General features: G+C 39.6%; 3 protein-coding genes across 3 annotated transcripts in view; all 3 read left to right on the forward strand.

Annotated features, from left to right (window-relative positions):
- Positions 1-4,955: 4,955 nt before the first annotated feature.
- On the forward strand, positions 4,956-12,941 carry spon2b (spondin 2b, extracellular matrix protein). Its single transcript, XM_035669108.1, has 6 exons — positions 4,956-5,154; positions 6,420-6,689; positions 7,054-7,277; positions 8,988-9,179; positions 9,560-9,746; positions 11,852-12,941. Exons 2-6 carry the CDS (start codon positions 6,455-6,457, stop codon positions 12,028-12,030), a joined length of 1,017 nt encoding a protein of 338 aa, XP_035525001.1. The 5' UTR covers positions 4,956-5,154; positions 6,420-6,454; the 3' UTR covers positions 12,031-12,941.
- A 1,929-nt stretch (positions 12,942-14,870) lies between these two features.
- On the forward strand, positions 14,871-17,268 carry si:ch211-255i20.3 (transmembrane emp24 domain-containing protein 11). The gene is made up of 5 exons (XM_035669109.1): positions 14,871-15,316; positions 15,830-15,921; positions 16,420-16,545; positions 16,690-16,836; positions 17,031-17,268. The coding sequence occupies exons 1-5, from the start codon at positions 15,187-15,189 to the stop codon at positions 17,178-17,180; spliced, it is 645 nt and encodes a 214-aa protein (XP_035525002.1). The 5' UTR covers positions 14,871-15,186; the 3' UTR covers positions 17,181-17,268.
- A 715-nt stretch (positions 17,269-17,983) lies between these two features.
- Positions 17,984-18,923, forward strand: part of LOC118333460 (probable E3 SUMO-protein ligase RNF212) — an 8,070-nt gene continuing 7,130 nt past the window's right edge. Inside the window, exon 1 of the mRNA XM_035669110.1 lies at positions 17,984-18,101. The gene's annotated coding sequence lies outside the window, so the exon portion shown is untranslated. The remainder of the gene's footprint in view (positions 18,102-18,923) is intronic.

The raw sequence follows: 18,923 nt of genomic DNA on the forward strand, positions 1-18,923 counted from the left end.
CTGAGCCTTCCAGTGCCTTAACAGCGTCACAATTAACTGTAGGCACTGCAGGTTACTCAGGACACTTACTTCCACCTGATTAGCTGATTAAAGGTGCGGTAGTAAAGGAGTTGTACACAGCGCTGTTACGTGAATTAGATTACTTGCTGTGTTGCTGTTCGCACTATATCATTGTATCTGTCCTGGTATTGGTTACCCAACGTCGTTTAACTAGTAATAACTGATAAACGCACAATATAATCAAATCTCAACCCTGCACTAAAGTTGAAAACACAGGACTGGAAGCTGCTCACAAACTCACATATTCTTTAATAAACTGATTTAATCTACACCGATGTGTTTACATCTAAGATGTCTCTAAAGAAAACAGTAAGCAGGAATATCATTTAAATATAGGTATAGTAACGCCCAGTTTTCCTAGATTTCCGGGAAAATGCAAATACGTCTTTATCAGCTACTATGCTACTGTGTCAGAAATGCAACAGAAGAACAACAACTGGTGTATCTGTTAACAGTGCAGCCAAACAACAGTATTCATTAGCAACCACGATCTTGTGCAAGTGCACAGCGCGAGGAGTTGGCAAATTGCAAATTGTTTATCCTGATGATGAGCTGGTTATTGTGAACTGCAGTAAGAGCCTGATGCTTGCAGCTCTTCATCTAACAGCTCACCATGATTGTTACCTCTTATTACATTTTGCCGTTGCAAAAAGTTTAATGTTCCACTCACAAAAATCGTCAAAAAATAGCAGAAAGACCTTTTAGACCTTTTTGTGACAAATACAATCTGTTCCCTGTGGCCGCCTTTCAATAAAGAGACTGTATGGCATTAATTTAGCATAGCTCTGATACAACTGTAGGAGAGCGATCAGTAAAGAGTGGGGCTGGTATCAACAAGATGAAATTACAGGAATGCTGATTAAGTATGTACATCGTTTCCTGTGAATCCCCCAGGCAAGTGTAGGTCATTTGAATCCAGTGCGGGAATGGTGGATGTTTTCACCACTGAAATACATAGGATGTAATCAGTACTCCCACCTTCCCACCACAATATGTACCCACATCCTCAACTCCCACCACAGTTGCAACAGACACGTGCCAGACTCACCTCTTTGTCCCCAGGCCCCTGTGGTGTTTCCTGACCTACATTCTCTCTCTCCGCCTGTATTTACAGCTTCCTTTCAAACAACATGCAACGGGTTGTTTTCCTACTTAATCACACACATGCTGAAAACATAAAGCCACTGTTCACCTGTGAAGTTACCATTACCACGACAACAGAAGAGGCAATAATGTAATAAAATAAAATTAGACAGGTAATGGACAGTATATGTGTGTAAGAGTCTGTCACATCTGTTTCTGGATCAACATAAACTCCCAAACAATAAGTAGTTGAGGAAGACTTCAGTATATAATATCAGCTTTCATTCAGATCCAGGTTGCAAGGTATCATATATTTCTATACTTAGGCTGTAGAAGACTGAGGAATGACACAGAAATGACACCGTAAGGGAACATTGGATAAAATACATATAGACAAAGAACACACAGATGAAGTCTATGTAATCTGACAAAAAGTGAGTGGACTGTGAATAAAGATCAAGGTCAAGAATGAACTCTGAAGTTTCAAGCATTACAATTTCATTGCATTACAATTATCCAATGCAGTGTATCACAACAAAGATTTCAACTAAATCTATCCCCTGTGGGCCAAATTGTTCATAACACTTTACACACCACAAAGGATGTCCCTCTGCCCGTCTGAGGTGCATGTGAGTGTCAGATGTAGCTGCATCAACACTTCACTAGAGAGTCGAGGTTTCACCTATTTTTTCCGCGAGCCGCACAGTTCCCAGCAGAAATAGACAGTGAAAAGGGTCTGTTCATAGTCATATCAACAATATACCAGCAACAGATACACCTTTCACTACAATTTCAATTTCTATATCTGTAGAACATGTCACAGACACATTATTTTTTTACACCTCCTGTATCTGTTTCAGATTAAAAGCTCTCGGGTGTTTCTGTGGACAGAATCCATTCATATGTGAACAAGGCTTTTATTATATTGTATTTATTAAGGGCAAATTCAGTATAGAAAGATACGGCTGGCAGCAGCAGCCATGCAGCTCACACTCTGTCGGTATAAACACGTCTTGCGTGCCAGATGCAGCTGTTCAGCGCAGTACTCGCCACACGCTGCTCAGGTAGGAGGTGTAAACCGAGTGTATAATATTAGCTGGCTTGCTTTGTCTTCTGTTGTCGCACTGCATGGATGTTTGGCTTAAGTAATGTAATCATAACAAATAGGCAAGTAGAGACGTGCATATTTACTTCCAGCAATAATGGAGAATTCAAACATTTATAGTTCCATGACAACTGAGCAAACCACACATTTCAAAGTTCCAGATGAAGTGTGGACCGTGAGTGGGGACTGTTTTGTCTGCTGGAAGGTCTACCTATATAAATGTCATTAGGATACCTACTACTACTCTTAATAACATGATACTTTATTGATCCCTGGGGGGCAATTCAGCTCTCTGGGGAAGTCAACGGTCAGAGGTTTGTAACAGAGCAACAGACCAGGAGCTGGATGGGATTCAGGGGTCTGATCCGGGACACTGCAGCAGTGTGGATGTCTGCAGACACAAAAAATATAAAGGAAGGGTTTTTCTAGTGAATATTGCTGCTTTTTAATGTGTGATAATATCCAGGGACCAAAACTGAAAACCACCCACTTCAGCCCAATTGCTCATGTGTCTTCTTTCTTTAATTTTGCCCTGCCCTCGATAAAACTGAATACAGTGCGGCACTGTACAGAGTTGTGATTGTGGTGATGAGTTCACTTTCCCTCTTCAAATGCCACTGACTGAAAGCAGACCGGAGTCTAAAGTCTAAACAATAAATCCTGGAAATTGAGTGAGGTTGAGTGAGGGCAACTGGTCTTTATGTGTGTGTGTGTGTGTTTGTAAGAAACGTGACCATATGGCAATCATTAGATGTGGGCTGATTCAGCATGCTGGCACATTTATGTGTTTGCACGCGAGTATGTGGAGCGCTGTCTGCCACCTCCAGGTTCAGTAAGTCAAGCACCACACCCCCGACCTTGACACAAATAGCTGAGAGACTAAATACACACAACACAGGATCCAGGAGAAAACAGCAGCTGTTATCATGGCTGCCTGTAGGTGTAGTAGTCACACATCGCACACTGTAAAACACAGAGAGACACTGCATCGTCTGTTCACGTCCAGCCTAAACCAGAGTTTTCTACCTGACCGCATACACTTCATGTTTGTAGCAATGTTTGTTTTTGTGAGTTGATTTACGGTATGTCTTGTGTTTATTTGTAAAAAAGGTGTGCTAGGAATTACAGCTCAAAAGATGATAATCTGTTGATTATGTGATGATAATTGAATGCATTACTTATTGCATCGCTGTGTTAGCATAAGTGAGGTTTCGACCTTTTGTTGTGGTTACAGCTGTAAAATGTCAAGAGCTCTTGTAAAAATATAAATGCCTCAATATCCTTAAACCCAAGGAGGGGCTGCAAAAGAGAAGCTTCCACTGAATTAGTCATTATGATATTATTACCACAAATCAAATTCTGCCACTGGCAAGACATATCTATGCACAAAGGTGGCAAATCAAAACTTGACAGAGTAATAAGAAAATGTGTCCTCAGCCGCACTGAGCAACCGCTCCAGCCAGAGAAATCCCCAGAAGCTTCAATGTCACACATTCATCAGCTGAAACAGCTTAGTTAATACAATGACCAAAGTCACATTCATGTTTTCATAATATCCAGCTTTGCTGAATGTCTTACTTTTTATATTCACACTGTAGTTCATAAGTAGTCATTCATAAGTCGTTTTGGGATTTTAGATTTAAAGATAATTCATTGCATTTAGATGTGGAACAAATGGGAGTTTTTGCCACTTTTCCCTGGTTTATAATATTGTAAACGGAACATCTTTGGGTTTTAGACTGTTGGTCAGACAAAACAAGCTATTTGAAGACACTACTTCTGGTACTGGTAGACTGTGATATGGAGGCATCTTTTGTTATTTTTGAGACGGAAAAGAAATTATTTAATCAAGAAAATAATCAACAAATCCATTGATGAGGAAAATACCATTAGTTACAGCTCTTACTCCAGTACAGTGTGACAACTGTATAATGTTTACAAGACACTGAGTGAATGAATGACTGAACTGCTGCCCAGAAGGTAGGAAAACAAAAAATCTGTGGTTTCGGTTTAAAAAATGTTGAAGTATACACAATTTGAAGTAAATGGAATAAATTGGGTCCAAGTTGAATCGAACTATACACACCTGAAATAGCCTTCTGTAAAATTATATTTTGAAGGTGTAAGATTTCTGCTAAGACCTGACCCAGTGCCATCAAACACATCATCTCTTTCTATCTTAAAGCCTATAATTCCTCGACATTTTGTTGGATGATGCCTCGACTTGCCTGACTTTACGAGGCCCTGAAAAACACATCAAAGGAGTTATGCAAATTGACTATGACACAGGCACTATAACTCCCTACAAGTTAAAAAGCAGCACTGGGATTGGATCTAGCAGCTCAGCTGATACTCAAAAACCTGACTAAGAGACACTGAGAGAATTTTAGAAATACATTATTAGCCCCATTAGTCATATTTGTAGGTATAGAGACCTACAGTATCACACTGTGAAATGACACTCTACCTACGGAGTTGCACAGTACCCCTGGCTGTGCATCCAGAACTGCTGAACACATTAGTCAGTTAAAGGGCTACTTAAAAAGAGTAGGAGAGAGAGGAGGAGGACATTGGAGGAGGGAGAGCCGAAGTCAAAGGGCATGAAGGGGGCAGGGAAGTCATTGACAATCAGAAAGAAATAAAAGTGAGGCAAGTTGAAGAGGGGAGTGGAGCAAGAGGGGGAAGGAGGGGGAAGAAAAGTGAGAAAGGAGGGAAAGAGGGTTAGGAGAGAGAGGGGTGAACCTCCTGCAAGACATAAATAGCCGAAAGAGGACTTCGAGCCTCGCAGTCACTCTTCCCGACAGCCACCATCCATCGCTCTCCTCTCCCCTTCTCCTCACCTCCAGCCCTCCTCTCCACTCATCTGCCGCAATCCTTCATTCATCTGGAACCCTGAGCAAAAATCAGTGAGTAGTTTCTACACCACATCTTCATCCTGTCGCCACACGAGAGCACAGAGATCTTTACATTTGGAAGAACACATTCATCAGTCTGTGCAAATTAATGGGAATGACAGCTGGGGTATGCATGTATAATTATTGGCAATTATTCCTGTAATGTGGAATTGTATCTAAGCGGAAACTCATTCAGATAGGGTAAGCAAACATATGACAAGAAAGTAAGAATGTAACATCTCCAGACAAACATTGAACACATCCTACTCTACTTTTGTGAAAATATGTAAATTGCAATAGCACCCACTTTAGAATAAATGAAGAACATTTTATTGTAAGAACAGTAAGTCTACACAGGTATTAATTCAGCATTAAGCAGAATTGAATTCCTTATATTAATTTGTCTATTTGATTAGGCATTATACTAAAACTAATCACTCATGTGCATGCTGTTCATGTGTATTCCTCTTAGAGGCAAGAATGTGCTTCATGGAAAGCTACAGGACTTCATTAATGAGGGACAGGGACATATTTATGAAAGAGTTTATAATCACACTGTTAAAAGACAAGGACTTGAGACCTACAGCATTTAAGAGTCATTGAGATTACAGGATGATGTTGCTGCTTCTCTGAAGCATTAAAATACAAGTTAGTGAGGATGATTAGGTATCCAAAGTTAGGAAAGTCAGCTGGAACAGCTTTACTCAACTAAATAATATCTTTGAGTCATGAAAGCACTGTAGAGCACGGCAGGCTGTAACTACAGCAACAACAAATGTTTCAAATCTTTTATAGTTTGCATTTAAATGAATACAAGATCCTACACAGCTTAACTGAGTTTCAAAGTCAACAGTGGAAAAACAGTGGAGGACGCTTAAGCAAAGAATTTTCCTTCTGACTCACATGTCCCTCTTGTTAAACTCGACACTGATGCTGCAGCTCGACGCTTTGCCCTTTCATCAATTCTGCTCGTCAGTCTTATCAAGTAAAGACATCAAAATAAATAAGACAAATTGTAACTACCTCCAAATCACAATTTTACAGAGGCAGTGAATGTGTACAAAAAAGAGAAAATAAATCTGGCAGGAAAAATTTAGCTGAAAAGACATTTATGGTAACAGTTGATAAAAATAACTTCAACTTCAGCTCAGAAGAGAGAAAAAGTGTGGCAACTACACCTGTACACAATTCAGATGGATGACTCAGCGTGATAGAAACCTACTAATACTGGTGACTTTTGTCCTTTGTTTGTCCTCCTTTTCATATATTTTCTTCAGGTCCTTCATCCTCCCCCAAAGCAGCCCTCCTTATCATGGACACCACAAGGAACATCCTCTCCATCTCTGAGGCACTCTACCACGTGATCGTCATGATGCTGACACTAGGCCAAGGCATTCAGTCGATGCCTGTTCCTACTGATGTCCCCATGTGCACGGCTTCAGAAACTGCCCAGTACAGGCTAACGTTTACTGGCAAGTGGACCCAGGCAGCTTTCCCTAAACAGTATCCTGTCTACCGTCCCCCTGCACAATGGTCAAACATTATTGGTAAGTACACAGCAAGCCGGTGTCGAACTGTAATCTCACTGGTCACAGTAAAAATATGAAAAAATATGAAATAATACATAGAGAGAAATCCAGAGAGAAAAATGCCCTGATTGGTCAGTATACAGGAAGTAAATGGGAATGGTGAAATGGTGTCTCCCACTGAATTCCACTCATTATTTTATCAATAAAGATGCAATCTTCTCAATAATCCACCCAGGACAAAATATTAAGTTAACCTGATTAATATCAGCCAATTGTTTTACATTCTTTTGCAGAGATATATATAAACTGTCTGCCTGGTTTATCTACATTATCTATAATCAATACCTGTTGCAACAACTTACTTCCCTCTCTCTGTTCTTAGGAGTGACTCACAGCTCTGACTACCACATCTGGCAGCGTAATGAGTTTGCCAGCAACGGAGTGAGGGAGTTTGCAGAGAAAGGCGAGGCCTGGACACTCATGAAAGAAGTTGAGGCGGCCGGCGAACGCATCCAGAGCGTTTATGGGATCCTCTCCGCTCCCGCTGTTGTGGGAGGCACGGGCCAGATGAACACTGAGTTTGAGGTCTTCGCAAGGCACTCCTATGTAAGTCACTCAACACCTGGTGTCCTTCAGTCTGGGTCAGCGCATTAAGCATATCAGAGGCCTTTTTCTGACAGGTCTATATATATATAACAAGGTGATTCTATGCTTTCCTTAGCTTCTGTCAGATATTTTTTTTCTTATCTTCATTGTAGTTTTCCCATCATGCTCAGGTATAACATTTAATACCAATAGACACAGCTTTACATTGGAGTGCATAGATGATGCAAATTTCCAATTTGACCATATAATAAACTGATTTATAAGTAAAAATGGAAGCCTTAGAAAGAATCACCCAATCTGTCCATTGCACCTTGCAGAGGTCCTAACTGTTACAACTCTGACCTACCATAGTAGGTGAACAGGGTAACATTATAATGATTCACTGTTGTTTAACGTTCAACTAAGTGTTTTATATACCTCGGTTACACCAGAGAGAAAGTTATTTCCATTGAGGTTTTTGCATGTCCCAGCACAATGATTGTGAGTAACAACAGCCAAAACTATAAAAATGAGAGCACGGTTGTTAAAAAACTAAAATCGCCTAGTTGCCGTACTGCAGCATTAGATTTTTAGAGAGAGCTGCATTATGCATTTTTAACTGTGTTGATGCACCAAAACAGTTAATGCTACTATAAAACCAGCTCCAGACTGTTTTTTCCATACACTGCACCCTAAAGAGAGCTTCTAAAAACGTGGCAAGCCTAATTTATGCTTCTACAAATTATGTAAAACTCTGCAAGAGTTGGCTGTTAAACTTCCTACTGATGAGTGTCTGGGTAGATCATAAAGTTGGGGACACGTCTGACCAAACACAATGTTAGGCTTGGATAAGAGACAAGTGAGGAGGAGGAGAAGGGGTGTTTTGGAGTGAGAGAAATGGAAAAAGGCCAGTTGGAGACAGAAAACGCTCACTAACACAAAACAAACTGTACTCTGGTACTGAAATTACACCACGTGTAGGAAGGTGGATGAGTTACTGGACTACAAATCCCTACTATAATGTTACATTGCTTTTAATTGAGCGCACTATAGCACAGTGTTATACATATCACATTTGGTTGATTTAAAGGTAATCCACTGCTTTACTCAACCAGCTAGCAGCTCAAAACTACAATAGCAAGTCTGTCAAGAAAGAAGAATGCATGGAATAAAAAAATAAATATTTCAAATTCATTGACATCGATTTTTATACTTTGGTTTCCCAAGGAGAGGAAGAGGGAGATGGAGGGTACCATGACACCAGATTATCATAGTTTCTAAAAATGTAGCGTAGTGAGGATACAACCACTTTATACACAAGACTTCTATAAAGCGGACCTACCGATGAGCTTTGTTGGACCTGTTTATATGAGTCAGCTGTCACTCTCCAGCAACACTGGCACAGCAGTGAAACAAAGTGTGGAGATGGGCTGCTATGCGAGACTAGTCTCTAGTCATTAGAGAATCCAGTCTGCAGTGTAGTACATACTCTTAATGTTTTTGTGTGCAATAGAGCGGCAAACCTCTCCACAGGAAACACTGAAAACCAAATCATATATGGTGACACAAAATAACCCTTTTCCATTCTCTTTTCCACTCATGACTTTCTCCTCCTCTCTCTCCTTATCTCCATCACTCACTCTGACCCACCTCCTCATTTCCCTCTCTCCCTTTTCTCTCTCTACGCTCCATGTCTCTCCCCACGCTCTACTTCCTCCTCTCTCCCTGCAGCTGTCGTTTATCGTGCGCATCGTTCCAAGCCCAGACTGGTTTGTGGGTGTGGACAGTGTTGACCTGTGTGATGGCGACCACTGGAAAGAAAATGTGTCCCTGGAGCTTTTCCCATACGATGCGGGAACTGACAGCGGGTTCACTTTCTCTTCTCCCAACTTCGAGACCATCCCACAGGACAGAATCACTCAGGTGGGTCAGCCCGAGCCAAGTGCAACATGCGCCAGTCCAAGTCTAGAAATCACTTATCATGTGAACGTACAAACTTATGTTGCCTGATAAAACCAGCGTTGGTAAAGAAGTGCACATTATTTAATACCACTTTTTTGTATAACAAAGCAAAATCAATTCAATCTGATAACAAAAGATAACACAAATGACAGTACAAACTATTATTATCATCTGAAAAAATTATTGGCATGGTAAATACTCCACACACTAAGATTTTAATTATCAAAAATAATGTATTCCTTTGACATAAACTATGTCACTATTAAAGGCTGATGCTTCCTTTTGAGTCCAATGGATCACCATATATTCACTGTTATTCCTTGTCCATTTCCCCTCCATAGATCACTTCTTCCTTCCCTAGCCACCCTGCCAACTCCTTTTTCTATCCCCGCCTGAAGCACCTGCCACCCATTGCCAAAGTAGTGCTGACCAAGATAAAGAAGACCAATCAGATCATCAGCCTGCCTGTGGAGCCCACCCAGTCCAACCAACTGCCAACAGGAAACGAGATCGAGGACAAGCTCATAAGTAAGTCTGAGGAGCATAAATCGCTGGCTTGAATGTGGCATATTAATATGAGAAGAAGAAGCCTATAGCTAGCAAACAAATGATTTTCAACATTCAAAAATTTGGCTTTTGCAGATATTTTATGAGGAGGGAAATGCATTTAACAGGGTTTGCTAAGCCTCAAGGATACAAACAGATCATTTTGGTGTGAACACAGCCAGCATAATATCCTAAAATACAGATTAGTAAACAATGTTGCAGTAGTGCAGGTTTGCATCCTACCATTAGGTGCCTTTCTCCATTCCACTTTTTTGACTAAATAATATACCAATTTAAAAGAAAAGAAAAACTCCATATATGCTCTAAGTTGTGCAAACACAGGGGTAAGATTTCACACAATGTTGGGAGCCTCTTAATCTTTTGCTGACTCAAATGAAAGCATTTGGGAACCATTACGGGCCACACACAAACTCAATTACTTCCAACCAGAAACCAGAGAAGCCAAGTGAGGGTAGGGCATCAGAAAATGCCAGGGGCACATCTGGCATCCAGTGGAACAGTATAAAGATGATAGACTGAGAAAGTGAAAGAGCATTTTAAGAAAAGCAGGTAGAAATTATGTTATGCAATGTTTGGGTCGTGACCCAAAATAGAATGCAGGCACGCATGTTTTAACAAGAGCTGGATCCATAAGGTGAAGCTGCTGGATTTACTTAATGTTCATTCTCAGACTGTTAAATTTTAAGACTCCCTGTTGTACAGATTAGTGGTAACAGTAAAACAGCCCGACTGCAAGGAAGAATAGAAAGACAGCTTGGAAAAATAAAGATGGCCTCGGTCTGTGTGACTGATGTCCAGTATGACAAGGAGGGGAAAAAATAACCTTTTATAAAAACATAATTTACCACATAAGTCTAAACAGATGACTTGACCAAGAAATATTTTTTTGCATCTAAACCTGGCAGTAGAGCTGACTGTGCGGTAATCAGATTCAGTGTTCAGGGTGACTGTAAAGGTTTGACTCAGCATCACAGACTACAAGTCAGTTCCCTTGACTACCCATCAACAAACAACAGAGAGGGGCCAAGAATCGGTTGGGGTTTCCTGCCTTGATCCCAATGCTCCATCCTAACCCTCCATCTGTTTACCCTTCCCACCCTCCATTAATCCCTCCATCTCTTTCATGTCTTCTCCCCTGGGATTGAACAAAAGCTTTCATTACAGATTAGCAATCACCTGCTCTAGACTATATCTGTAAAGTATAATGCCAATTTAATATAGGATAAATCTTTCAGCATTTAATTGCATTATCATTCCCTCTGTCCTTAATGGACACACAAGATGAAGGGAATTGACTTGCTTGTTCCATCCCTCCATCCGACCGTCAATCCATGTAGCTTCCGTACCGCCTCCCATCCTTCTGCTTTTCTACTCTTTAACAGACAACCGACAAAAGTCTGTGATATATATCAGCTATACGCAAGGTTGGCTGAGGTAGCCCGGCCAGTTCACGATATTGGGGAAAGGGAGCTGAAGAAATGAATGAAAAAGGTAGCGCCCCTTTCCCTGTATTACAGCTGAGGTGCCTTTTAGCAAGGCTCTAAATCTCTGTCTGCTGCAGCTGACTCATTAAATGGTAGCATGGTTGGATGTAAGGCAGGGCTATACTGACAAAGAGTAAGCAGTCAGCAAAAACTCACTCAATAAATGAAGGTTAAAAAAATTCAGTCACAATCAAACGTAACCCCAGCAGCACAACAACTGCCAAGAATCTATAACGAGGAGCTATGGGTTCATAAAGAGCTGCACACACAGCACGCCACCGCTTCTTGTAATTCACTCTCATTATTTTATTCACCTTTTTTAAAGACAAGTAAGGGTTGAAGCAGTGATTTTCCATATTACAACTAACTTCTCTTCTTTCCATTCCAACCTATAAAAGAAAACACAAATATCCACTCACAAATGTCAACCATTTGCTACTTTCAAATGAATACAGAATATTGAAAAATGAGGTAACACACTCCTGTGCAAGTGCTGAAAAGCAATAACTCAAACTAAATTACAAGCAAAACCTAGATGTTAATGTGATTACACTGCCCTCCTCTCCTCCCTTCTCACTGCAGATACTCCTCTGGACTGTGAGGTGTCAGTGTGGTCTCCTTGGGGCTTGTGCAAAGGCAAGTGTGGAGACTCAGGCGTGCAGCACCGCACACGCTACGTCCTAATGCACCCAGCCAACAACGGAGCAGCCTGCCCCCTGCTGGAGGAAGAGAGGAAGTGCTTTCCGGACAACTGTTTATGACTAAGCCAGGAAAGGAGGGAGAAGAAAGAGAGGAAGGAGAGGAGAGAGAAGAAAGAGAGGAAAGCCAGGAAAGGGAGGAAAGGACGAAGACGGAGAAACAACAATAAAAGGTCTGCAGTGTGTTCTCATGAGGCATAAATACGATGAACAGGACTCCCTTGTTTCCTCCCTGGCTCTATCTCTGTGGATACGACTAACGAACTGATTGTCTGTTAAATTGGGAAAGTCACACTGCAAAAAAATTGTTTCATTCTCAAGTCTCATTGATAGATCTGACAGCACTAGAGAGGTGTAGTTTGGCAAAATGGCTATTAGACACCAAATCAGTTTTGGCAGATTATCAAAATTGTCTGGAGATTTTTGAAACACAGCTCTTAACTGAAAACACATTTTCACATTATAGTTGGGTTTGATTCAACGTTTCTGAAGATCACAGACGTTTGTTTGCCCACACTGGATTATAACTCACAGCAGCTTTCATCTTATGTGGATTTGGAAATAAATCCACATAAGATCTAAAGTCCCTATAGCCAAGAAATACTTAACAGAAAATCCAAATAATATCAGCTTCGGCACAGGGGAAAACGAGATGCCTCAACAGTTGCATTAGCAGAAGTAGTACTAGCAGAAAAGTGAGCCATAGAATTAATGTACGGTCCTCTAAACTACGCCACATTTAAACATAATGTTTACAGAGGCACTGTGGTTCTTTCCAGAAGACAAAGAATATATTTATTGACAGGATTTTAACCTGTAGTGTACAGTATATCAAATCTGAAAGTAATAATTTGTATTCTTTTTGTTAGATATTAGTTCAATAAAGAAAGTTTTTTGTAAAAAAAATACAAAAAATGTACAAAAAATGTATGCAGTCTGTATGGTCAATAAAGTGTAAATATATCTTATTGTTACATCATTGATAACTCTTTTTTGAAGAAAGATACTATATTGTGTATATTTGGAGTTTTATTGCTTTCACATTACATAATCACAATAACAATTGTGAGTCATTTTTCCATGATATGGATTTAAACACTTTAGTGCTTCTGGTCAGTGTGACCTTTAAATCTCAACCACACATTTGGGCTCCCAAGTTAATATTACTAACACTGTGGATCAAATTGAGTGCAGAGAGAAATTCTTTTAACTGGATGACCTGGGTTCAAGCCCCGGTGTTGGCTAGCATTCGTCCTGATGAAGTGTTGGTCATAAAACGGATGGATGTGCTCACCAAGTATTTAAAACAGTTCACCAAATGTTGATTTAGATTACGAGGCCTGAAATCTCACAGAGCTCACTTCATGCTGTGCACGAAGCACGAGTCTCATTTAATAGCCAGAACAGACACCAGTTACACAAAAAGTGACCTCTTTTTTCAGAAAAGGTTTCTGGCTAGATGAAGACAACACAATTTCAAACAGATTGAAAAATTCTTCTTTGGTGAACAATACTGGTGTGAATATGTAAAACAGATAGAATCACTTGTGACCCCCCCGTTCCCACCATGCAACACAGAAACCATACTGCAGATGACATATTGAACAGCAATAAGAACTAAACATCTGGTGCATGAGGGAGCTCCTTCTGTTTTGAATGACAAGGGAGAGGAAAATTACGGAGGCAGAGAATCAGGAGAAACAGTAGAAGAGCAGATCCTGTTTCTAGCTTTCTTAACAGTGGTTTCATCAGCTGAGTAATGAAGAATACATTATGATGTGTATACTCAACAAGGTGGCTTGTTGCCAATCCGTTTTCTTGGAATTTGTATAGCTCAGGATACGTGAAAAAAAGTGTAAATTACTGCAAGAGTATTTATAATATACAACAAACAACAAGGCCACAGGAAAAATCTATTCAAAATGGTAGAAGGAAATATTGTATGAATGAGCTTAGTGATACGTGGCTCACAGTGAATTTCACATCATTAGTACTTTTACAAGATGTGTTTTGGAGTAAATGACAAAGTTAGACAAGATTTAGCAGACACCATATAAAACTGAATCTAATGTTTTAATGGCAGGATAATATATATATGTATATTAAACATATTGATTTAGTATTCACACTTCCTGTAAAAACATTGGTGTGGGAAGGGAAGGAAATCTGATTATTTGCTTACTTTGAGGAATAACAACTTTTGCAGATGCTAAATATGAGAAGGGTTTATTCTGTGTGTGGGGGTTTACTTTATAAGTGACCTCATCTAGGGTTAGCATATGGCAACTATTGTATGTAATGGTTTGGATTACAATTCCCACTCAGTTTCCAAAGAGATGTGGACTCTCTTTTATACTGTAGTAACAGACACTGTGACACCGGTAATCCTCATTGTTTAAAACACCATATTTTTAAAAAAACTACAAAAAATCCCAGAGAAGAAATAAGAAATCAGTCAGTAGGCCAGAGATGAGGAGCAAATTTGTCTAAGTTGTCAAGATTAACCATCAATCCTTATACTACAGCGTGTGCTCATACATATTATCAGAGTACCCTGGGCCTACAGGGACGACCAAAGACTGTCTTGAATATGTTTCTTGCTCTTCTTGCATCTTGTTAATAGCTAGCGATTTATCCTTTAGGGCATAGCTTAGCATCTATCACTTTCAATTTGCTGTGATAAAAGCAGAGCAGGCACTTGGCCCTGCAGTGCAAACAAGTTTACTGCAGCATTAACATTAACATGTTTAATACTCCTCTAAAGCTCTTACATTATTTTACTAATTGGTAGATATTTTCTGTTTAATGGCAATAGAAAATACTGCATGTGCCAGGGATGTCTGAAAGGTCAGTAGCGCTCACACAGTGTAGTATGAGCACTACTGTCGGATAATCTGTGTCTGTTGCAAGTGGTCAGTCCCGGTCTGTCACTATTCTTAGCAGCCTCGCTATTGGCTCGCAGGTTAACCAGTCACAAAACGACCAGAATGTCTCGTCACACAAAGCAGCACCTGTGAGCGTTCTCACACTCAAACTCCCTTATAGCCTTCCACTTGAAATATATCTTATAGGACATGGGTGTTGTATAGTCAATGAAAAATAGCTCAATCTTGAGTTAGAATTTGCCGATCAAGAAAAAAAAAATCAATTGGAACTGCAGGCGAAACATTTGGTCTCAGTCGAGTGTATTGTAATTTAATAGCTCATTGTTAACTGAAAATGGGTTTGCGAGGCATTGGCTTTCTCCTCCAGTGTTACCTTGTGTTGGCAGCAGCCATGTATTTTGATCTCGGAGAGCAGGAGGAAAAATGCATCATTGAGGAGATTCCTGAAGACATGCTGGTCACTGGTGAGTCCTGGAGAGGGAATATTCCTCCTGAGTGTCGTTTACAATCTCAACAGAGGTTAAAGAGTGTGGAATTTGACCTTTAAAACTGATTGCTGAATGACACAGTGATGTTATATGTGTTTCCATGATGGTACGTCTCTTATTTCAGCGTGTGCAAAAGCCATTTATGACTGACCAAACTGACCCTTAAAGAATTTATTATGTGCTTCAACAACAACAGCAAATAGAAATATTTAATAGAGCATTTCATTCACTGTATTCAAAGGTGCTATATTTCCTACAATTAGTCCTACAATAAGAGACAGACAGAAGTAACATTTCTTTTACCAGTAACGTGTGAAGGAATGTATATATTAAATACTATATTATGTATGGATTTCAATGTAAATCCCAATTTGAAATGAATAATTTCAATTTCCTATTCATGCTCAATCTAATCCCTATCTCAACTGTTACAAGCTTAATAAAGACCTTGACTACTACTGTGTATGATTGTGTGTGTCTTACCTTCAGGTTATTTCTTGTTGGAGCCTTGGGATTTAAAGACGTTCACCCACTCCCCTCACTTTGGCGTCACTGTGACAGTCAGAGACCCAAACCATGAGGTATTGCACTCACAGGAGAGGTTTATCACCTAACCCAGGGCCACACAAACATGTGTACGGTGGTACACTAAAACATGTGCTGGCTGGTTTCCCCATTCAACCCAAACAAGGAGAAAATGCGTTTAACACAGTGGTACTAAAGATTAGCACTGCACAGTTTGACTAATGAGAACTTACAGCACTTTATCTGTATGATAATATGAGAACATTACCGTCTCACACCTCCAGATCAGCTCCACTGATGCCAATATGGTCCCAATATGAGAAAAAATCCTTTAGTTTGAATTAAAATTCAACTTTTCGAACACTTTTGCAATGCCAAAAAATAAATGGACATTAATGAGACGATCTACAAGCTACACTTGATTACTTTTTGCATAATAATGCATAATTTCCTCTGCATTCGACCAACCAATAGAAATAAAACCACCACATCTCCATTTTGTTGACTCATAGCTGAAGAAATGTTGTCCTAACAGTGTCTACCCTGCTCTCTAGGTTCTGATGACCAAACGCTATGGTAAATTTGGTAAATTTACCTTCACAGCTCACGCCTCTGGTCAACACTACCTTTGCTTCCAGACCAACTCCACGAGGTTTGCTGTCTTTGCTGGAGAGAGGCTGGTGAGACCTATGGACACAGACAGAAAATTCATTTAACATAAGCAGAGCGAAAAATACAGCAGTAACATATCACACACTGAGTCGAGTCTGTAAATTGTGTGCTGACTCATCATAGATTTTTTTAAATAACCCCCGAATGTACAGAAGCTGCACTTGGACGTTCAGATGGGAGAGCACTCGATCAACCCCAACACTGAAAAGACCAAAGACAACATGGAGACTCTGGAGAACAGCCTCAGCCACCTCATAGATCAGATGATGTTCATCGCCAGGCAGCAGGAGTACCAGAGGGTAGATGAGTATTTTACTGTCCTGTCTGCAAACAACAATCCCATGATATGACAGTAAAAGTCTGACTTGAAAATAATAATATTACTGCATGGGATCTCTTCAAATGTTATAAAATGTAAGGCTATTTGAAAAAAGACCTCTCTGTAAACCATTCCCTCTCTTCCCTGTGTTTTACATTCCTTCCTCTCATTCAGGAAAAAGAGGAGGTATTTCGTCAGATCAGTGAAGAAACCAATAGTAAAGTGTTATGGTGGGCCGTGGTGCAGACCTCTATCCTGCTGTCCGTTGGTTTCTGGCAGATGAAACGACTCAAAGACTTCTTCATCGCCAAGAAGCTGGTCTGAAGATGACCTCTGACCTGTCAGCTCTATACCTGATGACCTTACAGCATGTCCTACCTGTCCTACTGTCTATACTGCCAACATGTATATCCTATCCATATAAACACTTTGGCAATGAGAGAAGAGTCCTTTTAATTTCAAACAGCTGGTGACAAGGACATGGGCCTGTGGAGAAATAGACTAAGGAGGAGAGTTTTTAATGTTGTTTGTGTAAGATGTGGACAATTATTCTTCTATACTGTAATAACGTTACTTCTGTTGAAATAAATGGATAATTTTAGCTGGTTGGCCCCATTATAAGCAAACATGATTCAGTTCAGATCATGTTCTTTACAAGTGAACACAACATAGGATACTACGTAAAAATAATAAAAGCCATTTGAAGGACAATGTTTTTGTGATTATTTCCCTTTTGTTAAACAATAAGGAAACACAACAAACTTTAATGCATAATTTACCTCATGCTCAAATATTAACTTGTGATAAAGTTTTATAAGCTATCTAACGTTAGAGGTTTTAATACTTAATCTAACAGAGATAACTAACTTAAGTTAGTCTTATAACTGTATGTAACGTTAAATTAGCTAATATAACAACCTGACGTCGTTAGGTGCTAGTACCACAAGGTAACTCTGGGTTTACAGTTACAGTAGTTAACGTTAGTAAGTTAATATAAATAATATATAAATAGATATAACTATTTAATCTCTACTTCAGCTCACTGACTAACGTTAGACGTTAATTAACGTTAACTAACAGACGAACTGTACCTTGATGAACAGATGAACTGTACCGCAGTTGGAACATGACGTTACAGAACGTTACATGACGTTACAGAACGTTACATGACGTTACAGAACGTTGCTCCCACGGGTCCGTTATTTAGCGTTAGCATTTAGCTTCCCTTGCAGCGGAACACCCTAGGTAACGTATTAAATAAATTAAATGTAACGTTACCTTACCGTGAGGAGGGGTTAGCCGTGTCGTAATGTTGCCTTAAACATAAAAAAAAATCACAGTCAGGGTTTTAAATCAGTCAATGATTCCAAAAACCACTTAACTGTTAAACGTTAAATTAGTTGAGGCTAACGCCAACTCCTAGTGACGGAGAGTGAGTTAGAGTGAGTTAGTTAGAGTTAGTTAGTTAGAGTGAGTTAGAGTGAGTTAGAGTTAGAGTGAGTTAGAGTTAGTTAGAGTTAGAGTTAGTTAGAGTTAGAGTGAGTTAGAGTTAGTTAGAGTTAAGAGTGAGTTAGTTAGAGTGAGTTAGTTAGAGTTAGAGTGAGTTAGTTAGAGATAGTTAGTTAGAGTTAGTTAATTTAGTTAGAGTTAAGAGTGAGTTAGGAGTTATTTATTTGATAGTTAATTTAGTTAGAGTGAGTTAGGTGAGTTGAGTTTAAGTTAATTAGTTAGAGTGAGGTTAATTTAGTTAGAGTGAGTGATGAGTAGAGTTAATTTAAGTTAGTAGTGAGTAATATTTAGAGTGATTAATTTAATTAGATGAGTTAGTGAGTGATAAGAGTTAATTTAGTTTGAGTAAGTTAATTTAGTTAGAGTGATTGGTGAGTGAGTTAGTTAATTTATTAGAGTGAGTTAATTTAGTAGATGAGTGATTAGTTACGAGTTAATTTAGTTAGAGTGAGTTAAATTTAGTTAAGTGAGTGTTAGAGTTAATTTAGTTTGGTGAGTTAGCTTGTGAACTCCTCTCTCTTCCTGCAGGTCCTTTAATGCTTAATGGATGCTGCCAAA

The sequence above is a fragment of the Morone saxatilis genome, unplaced genomic scaffold (genome assembly GCF_004916995.1).
Source record: "Morone saxatilis isolate NCDOM2014 unplaced genomic scaffold, NCSU_SB_2.0 Contig22, whole genome shotgun sequence".
Lineage (NCBI taxonomy): Eukaryota > Metazoa > Chordata > Actinopteri > Moronidae > Morone > Morone saxatilis.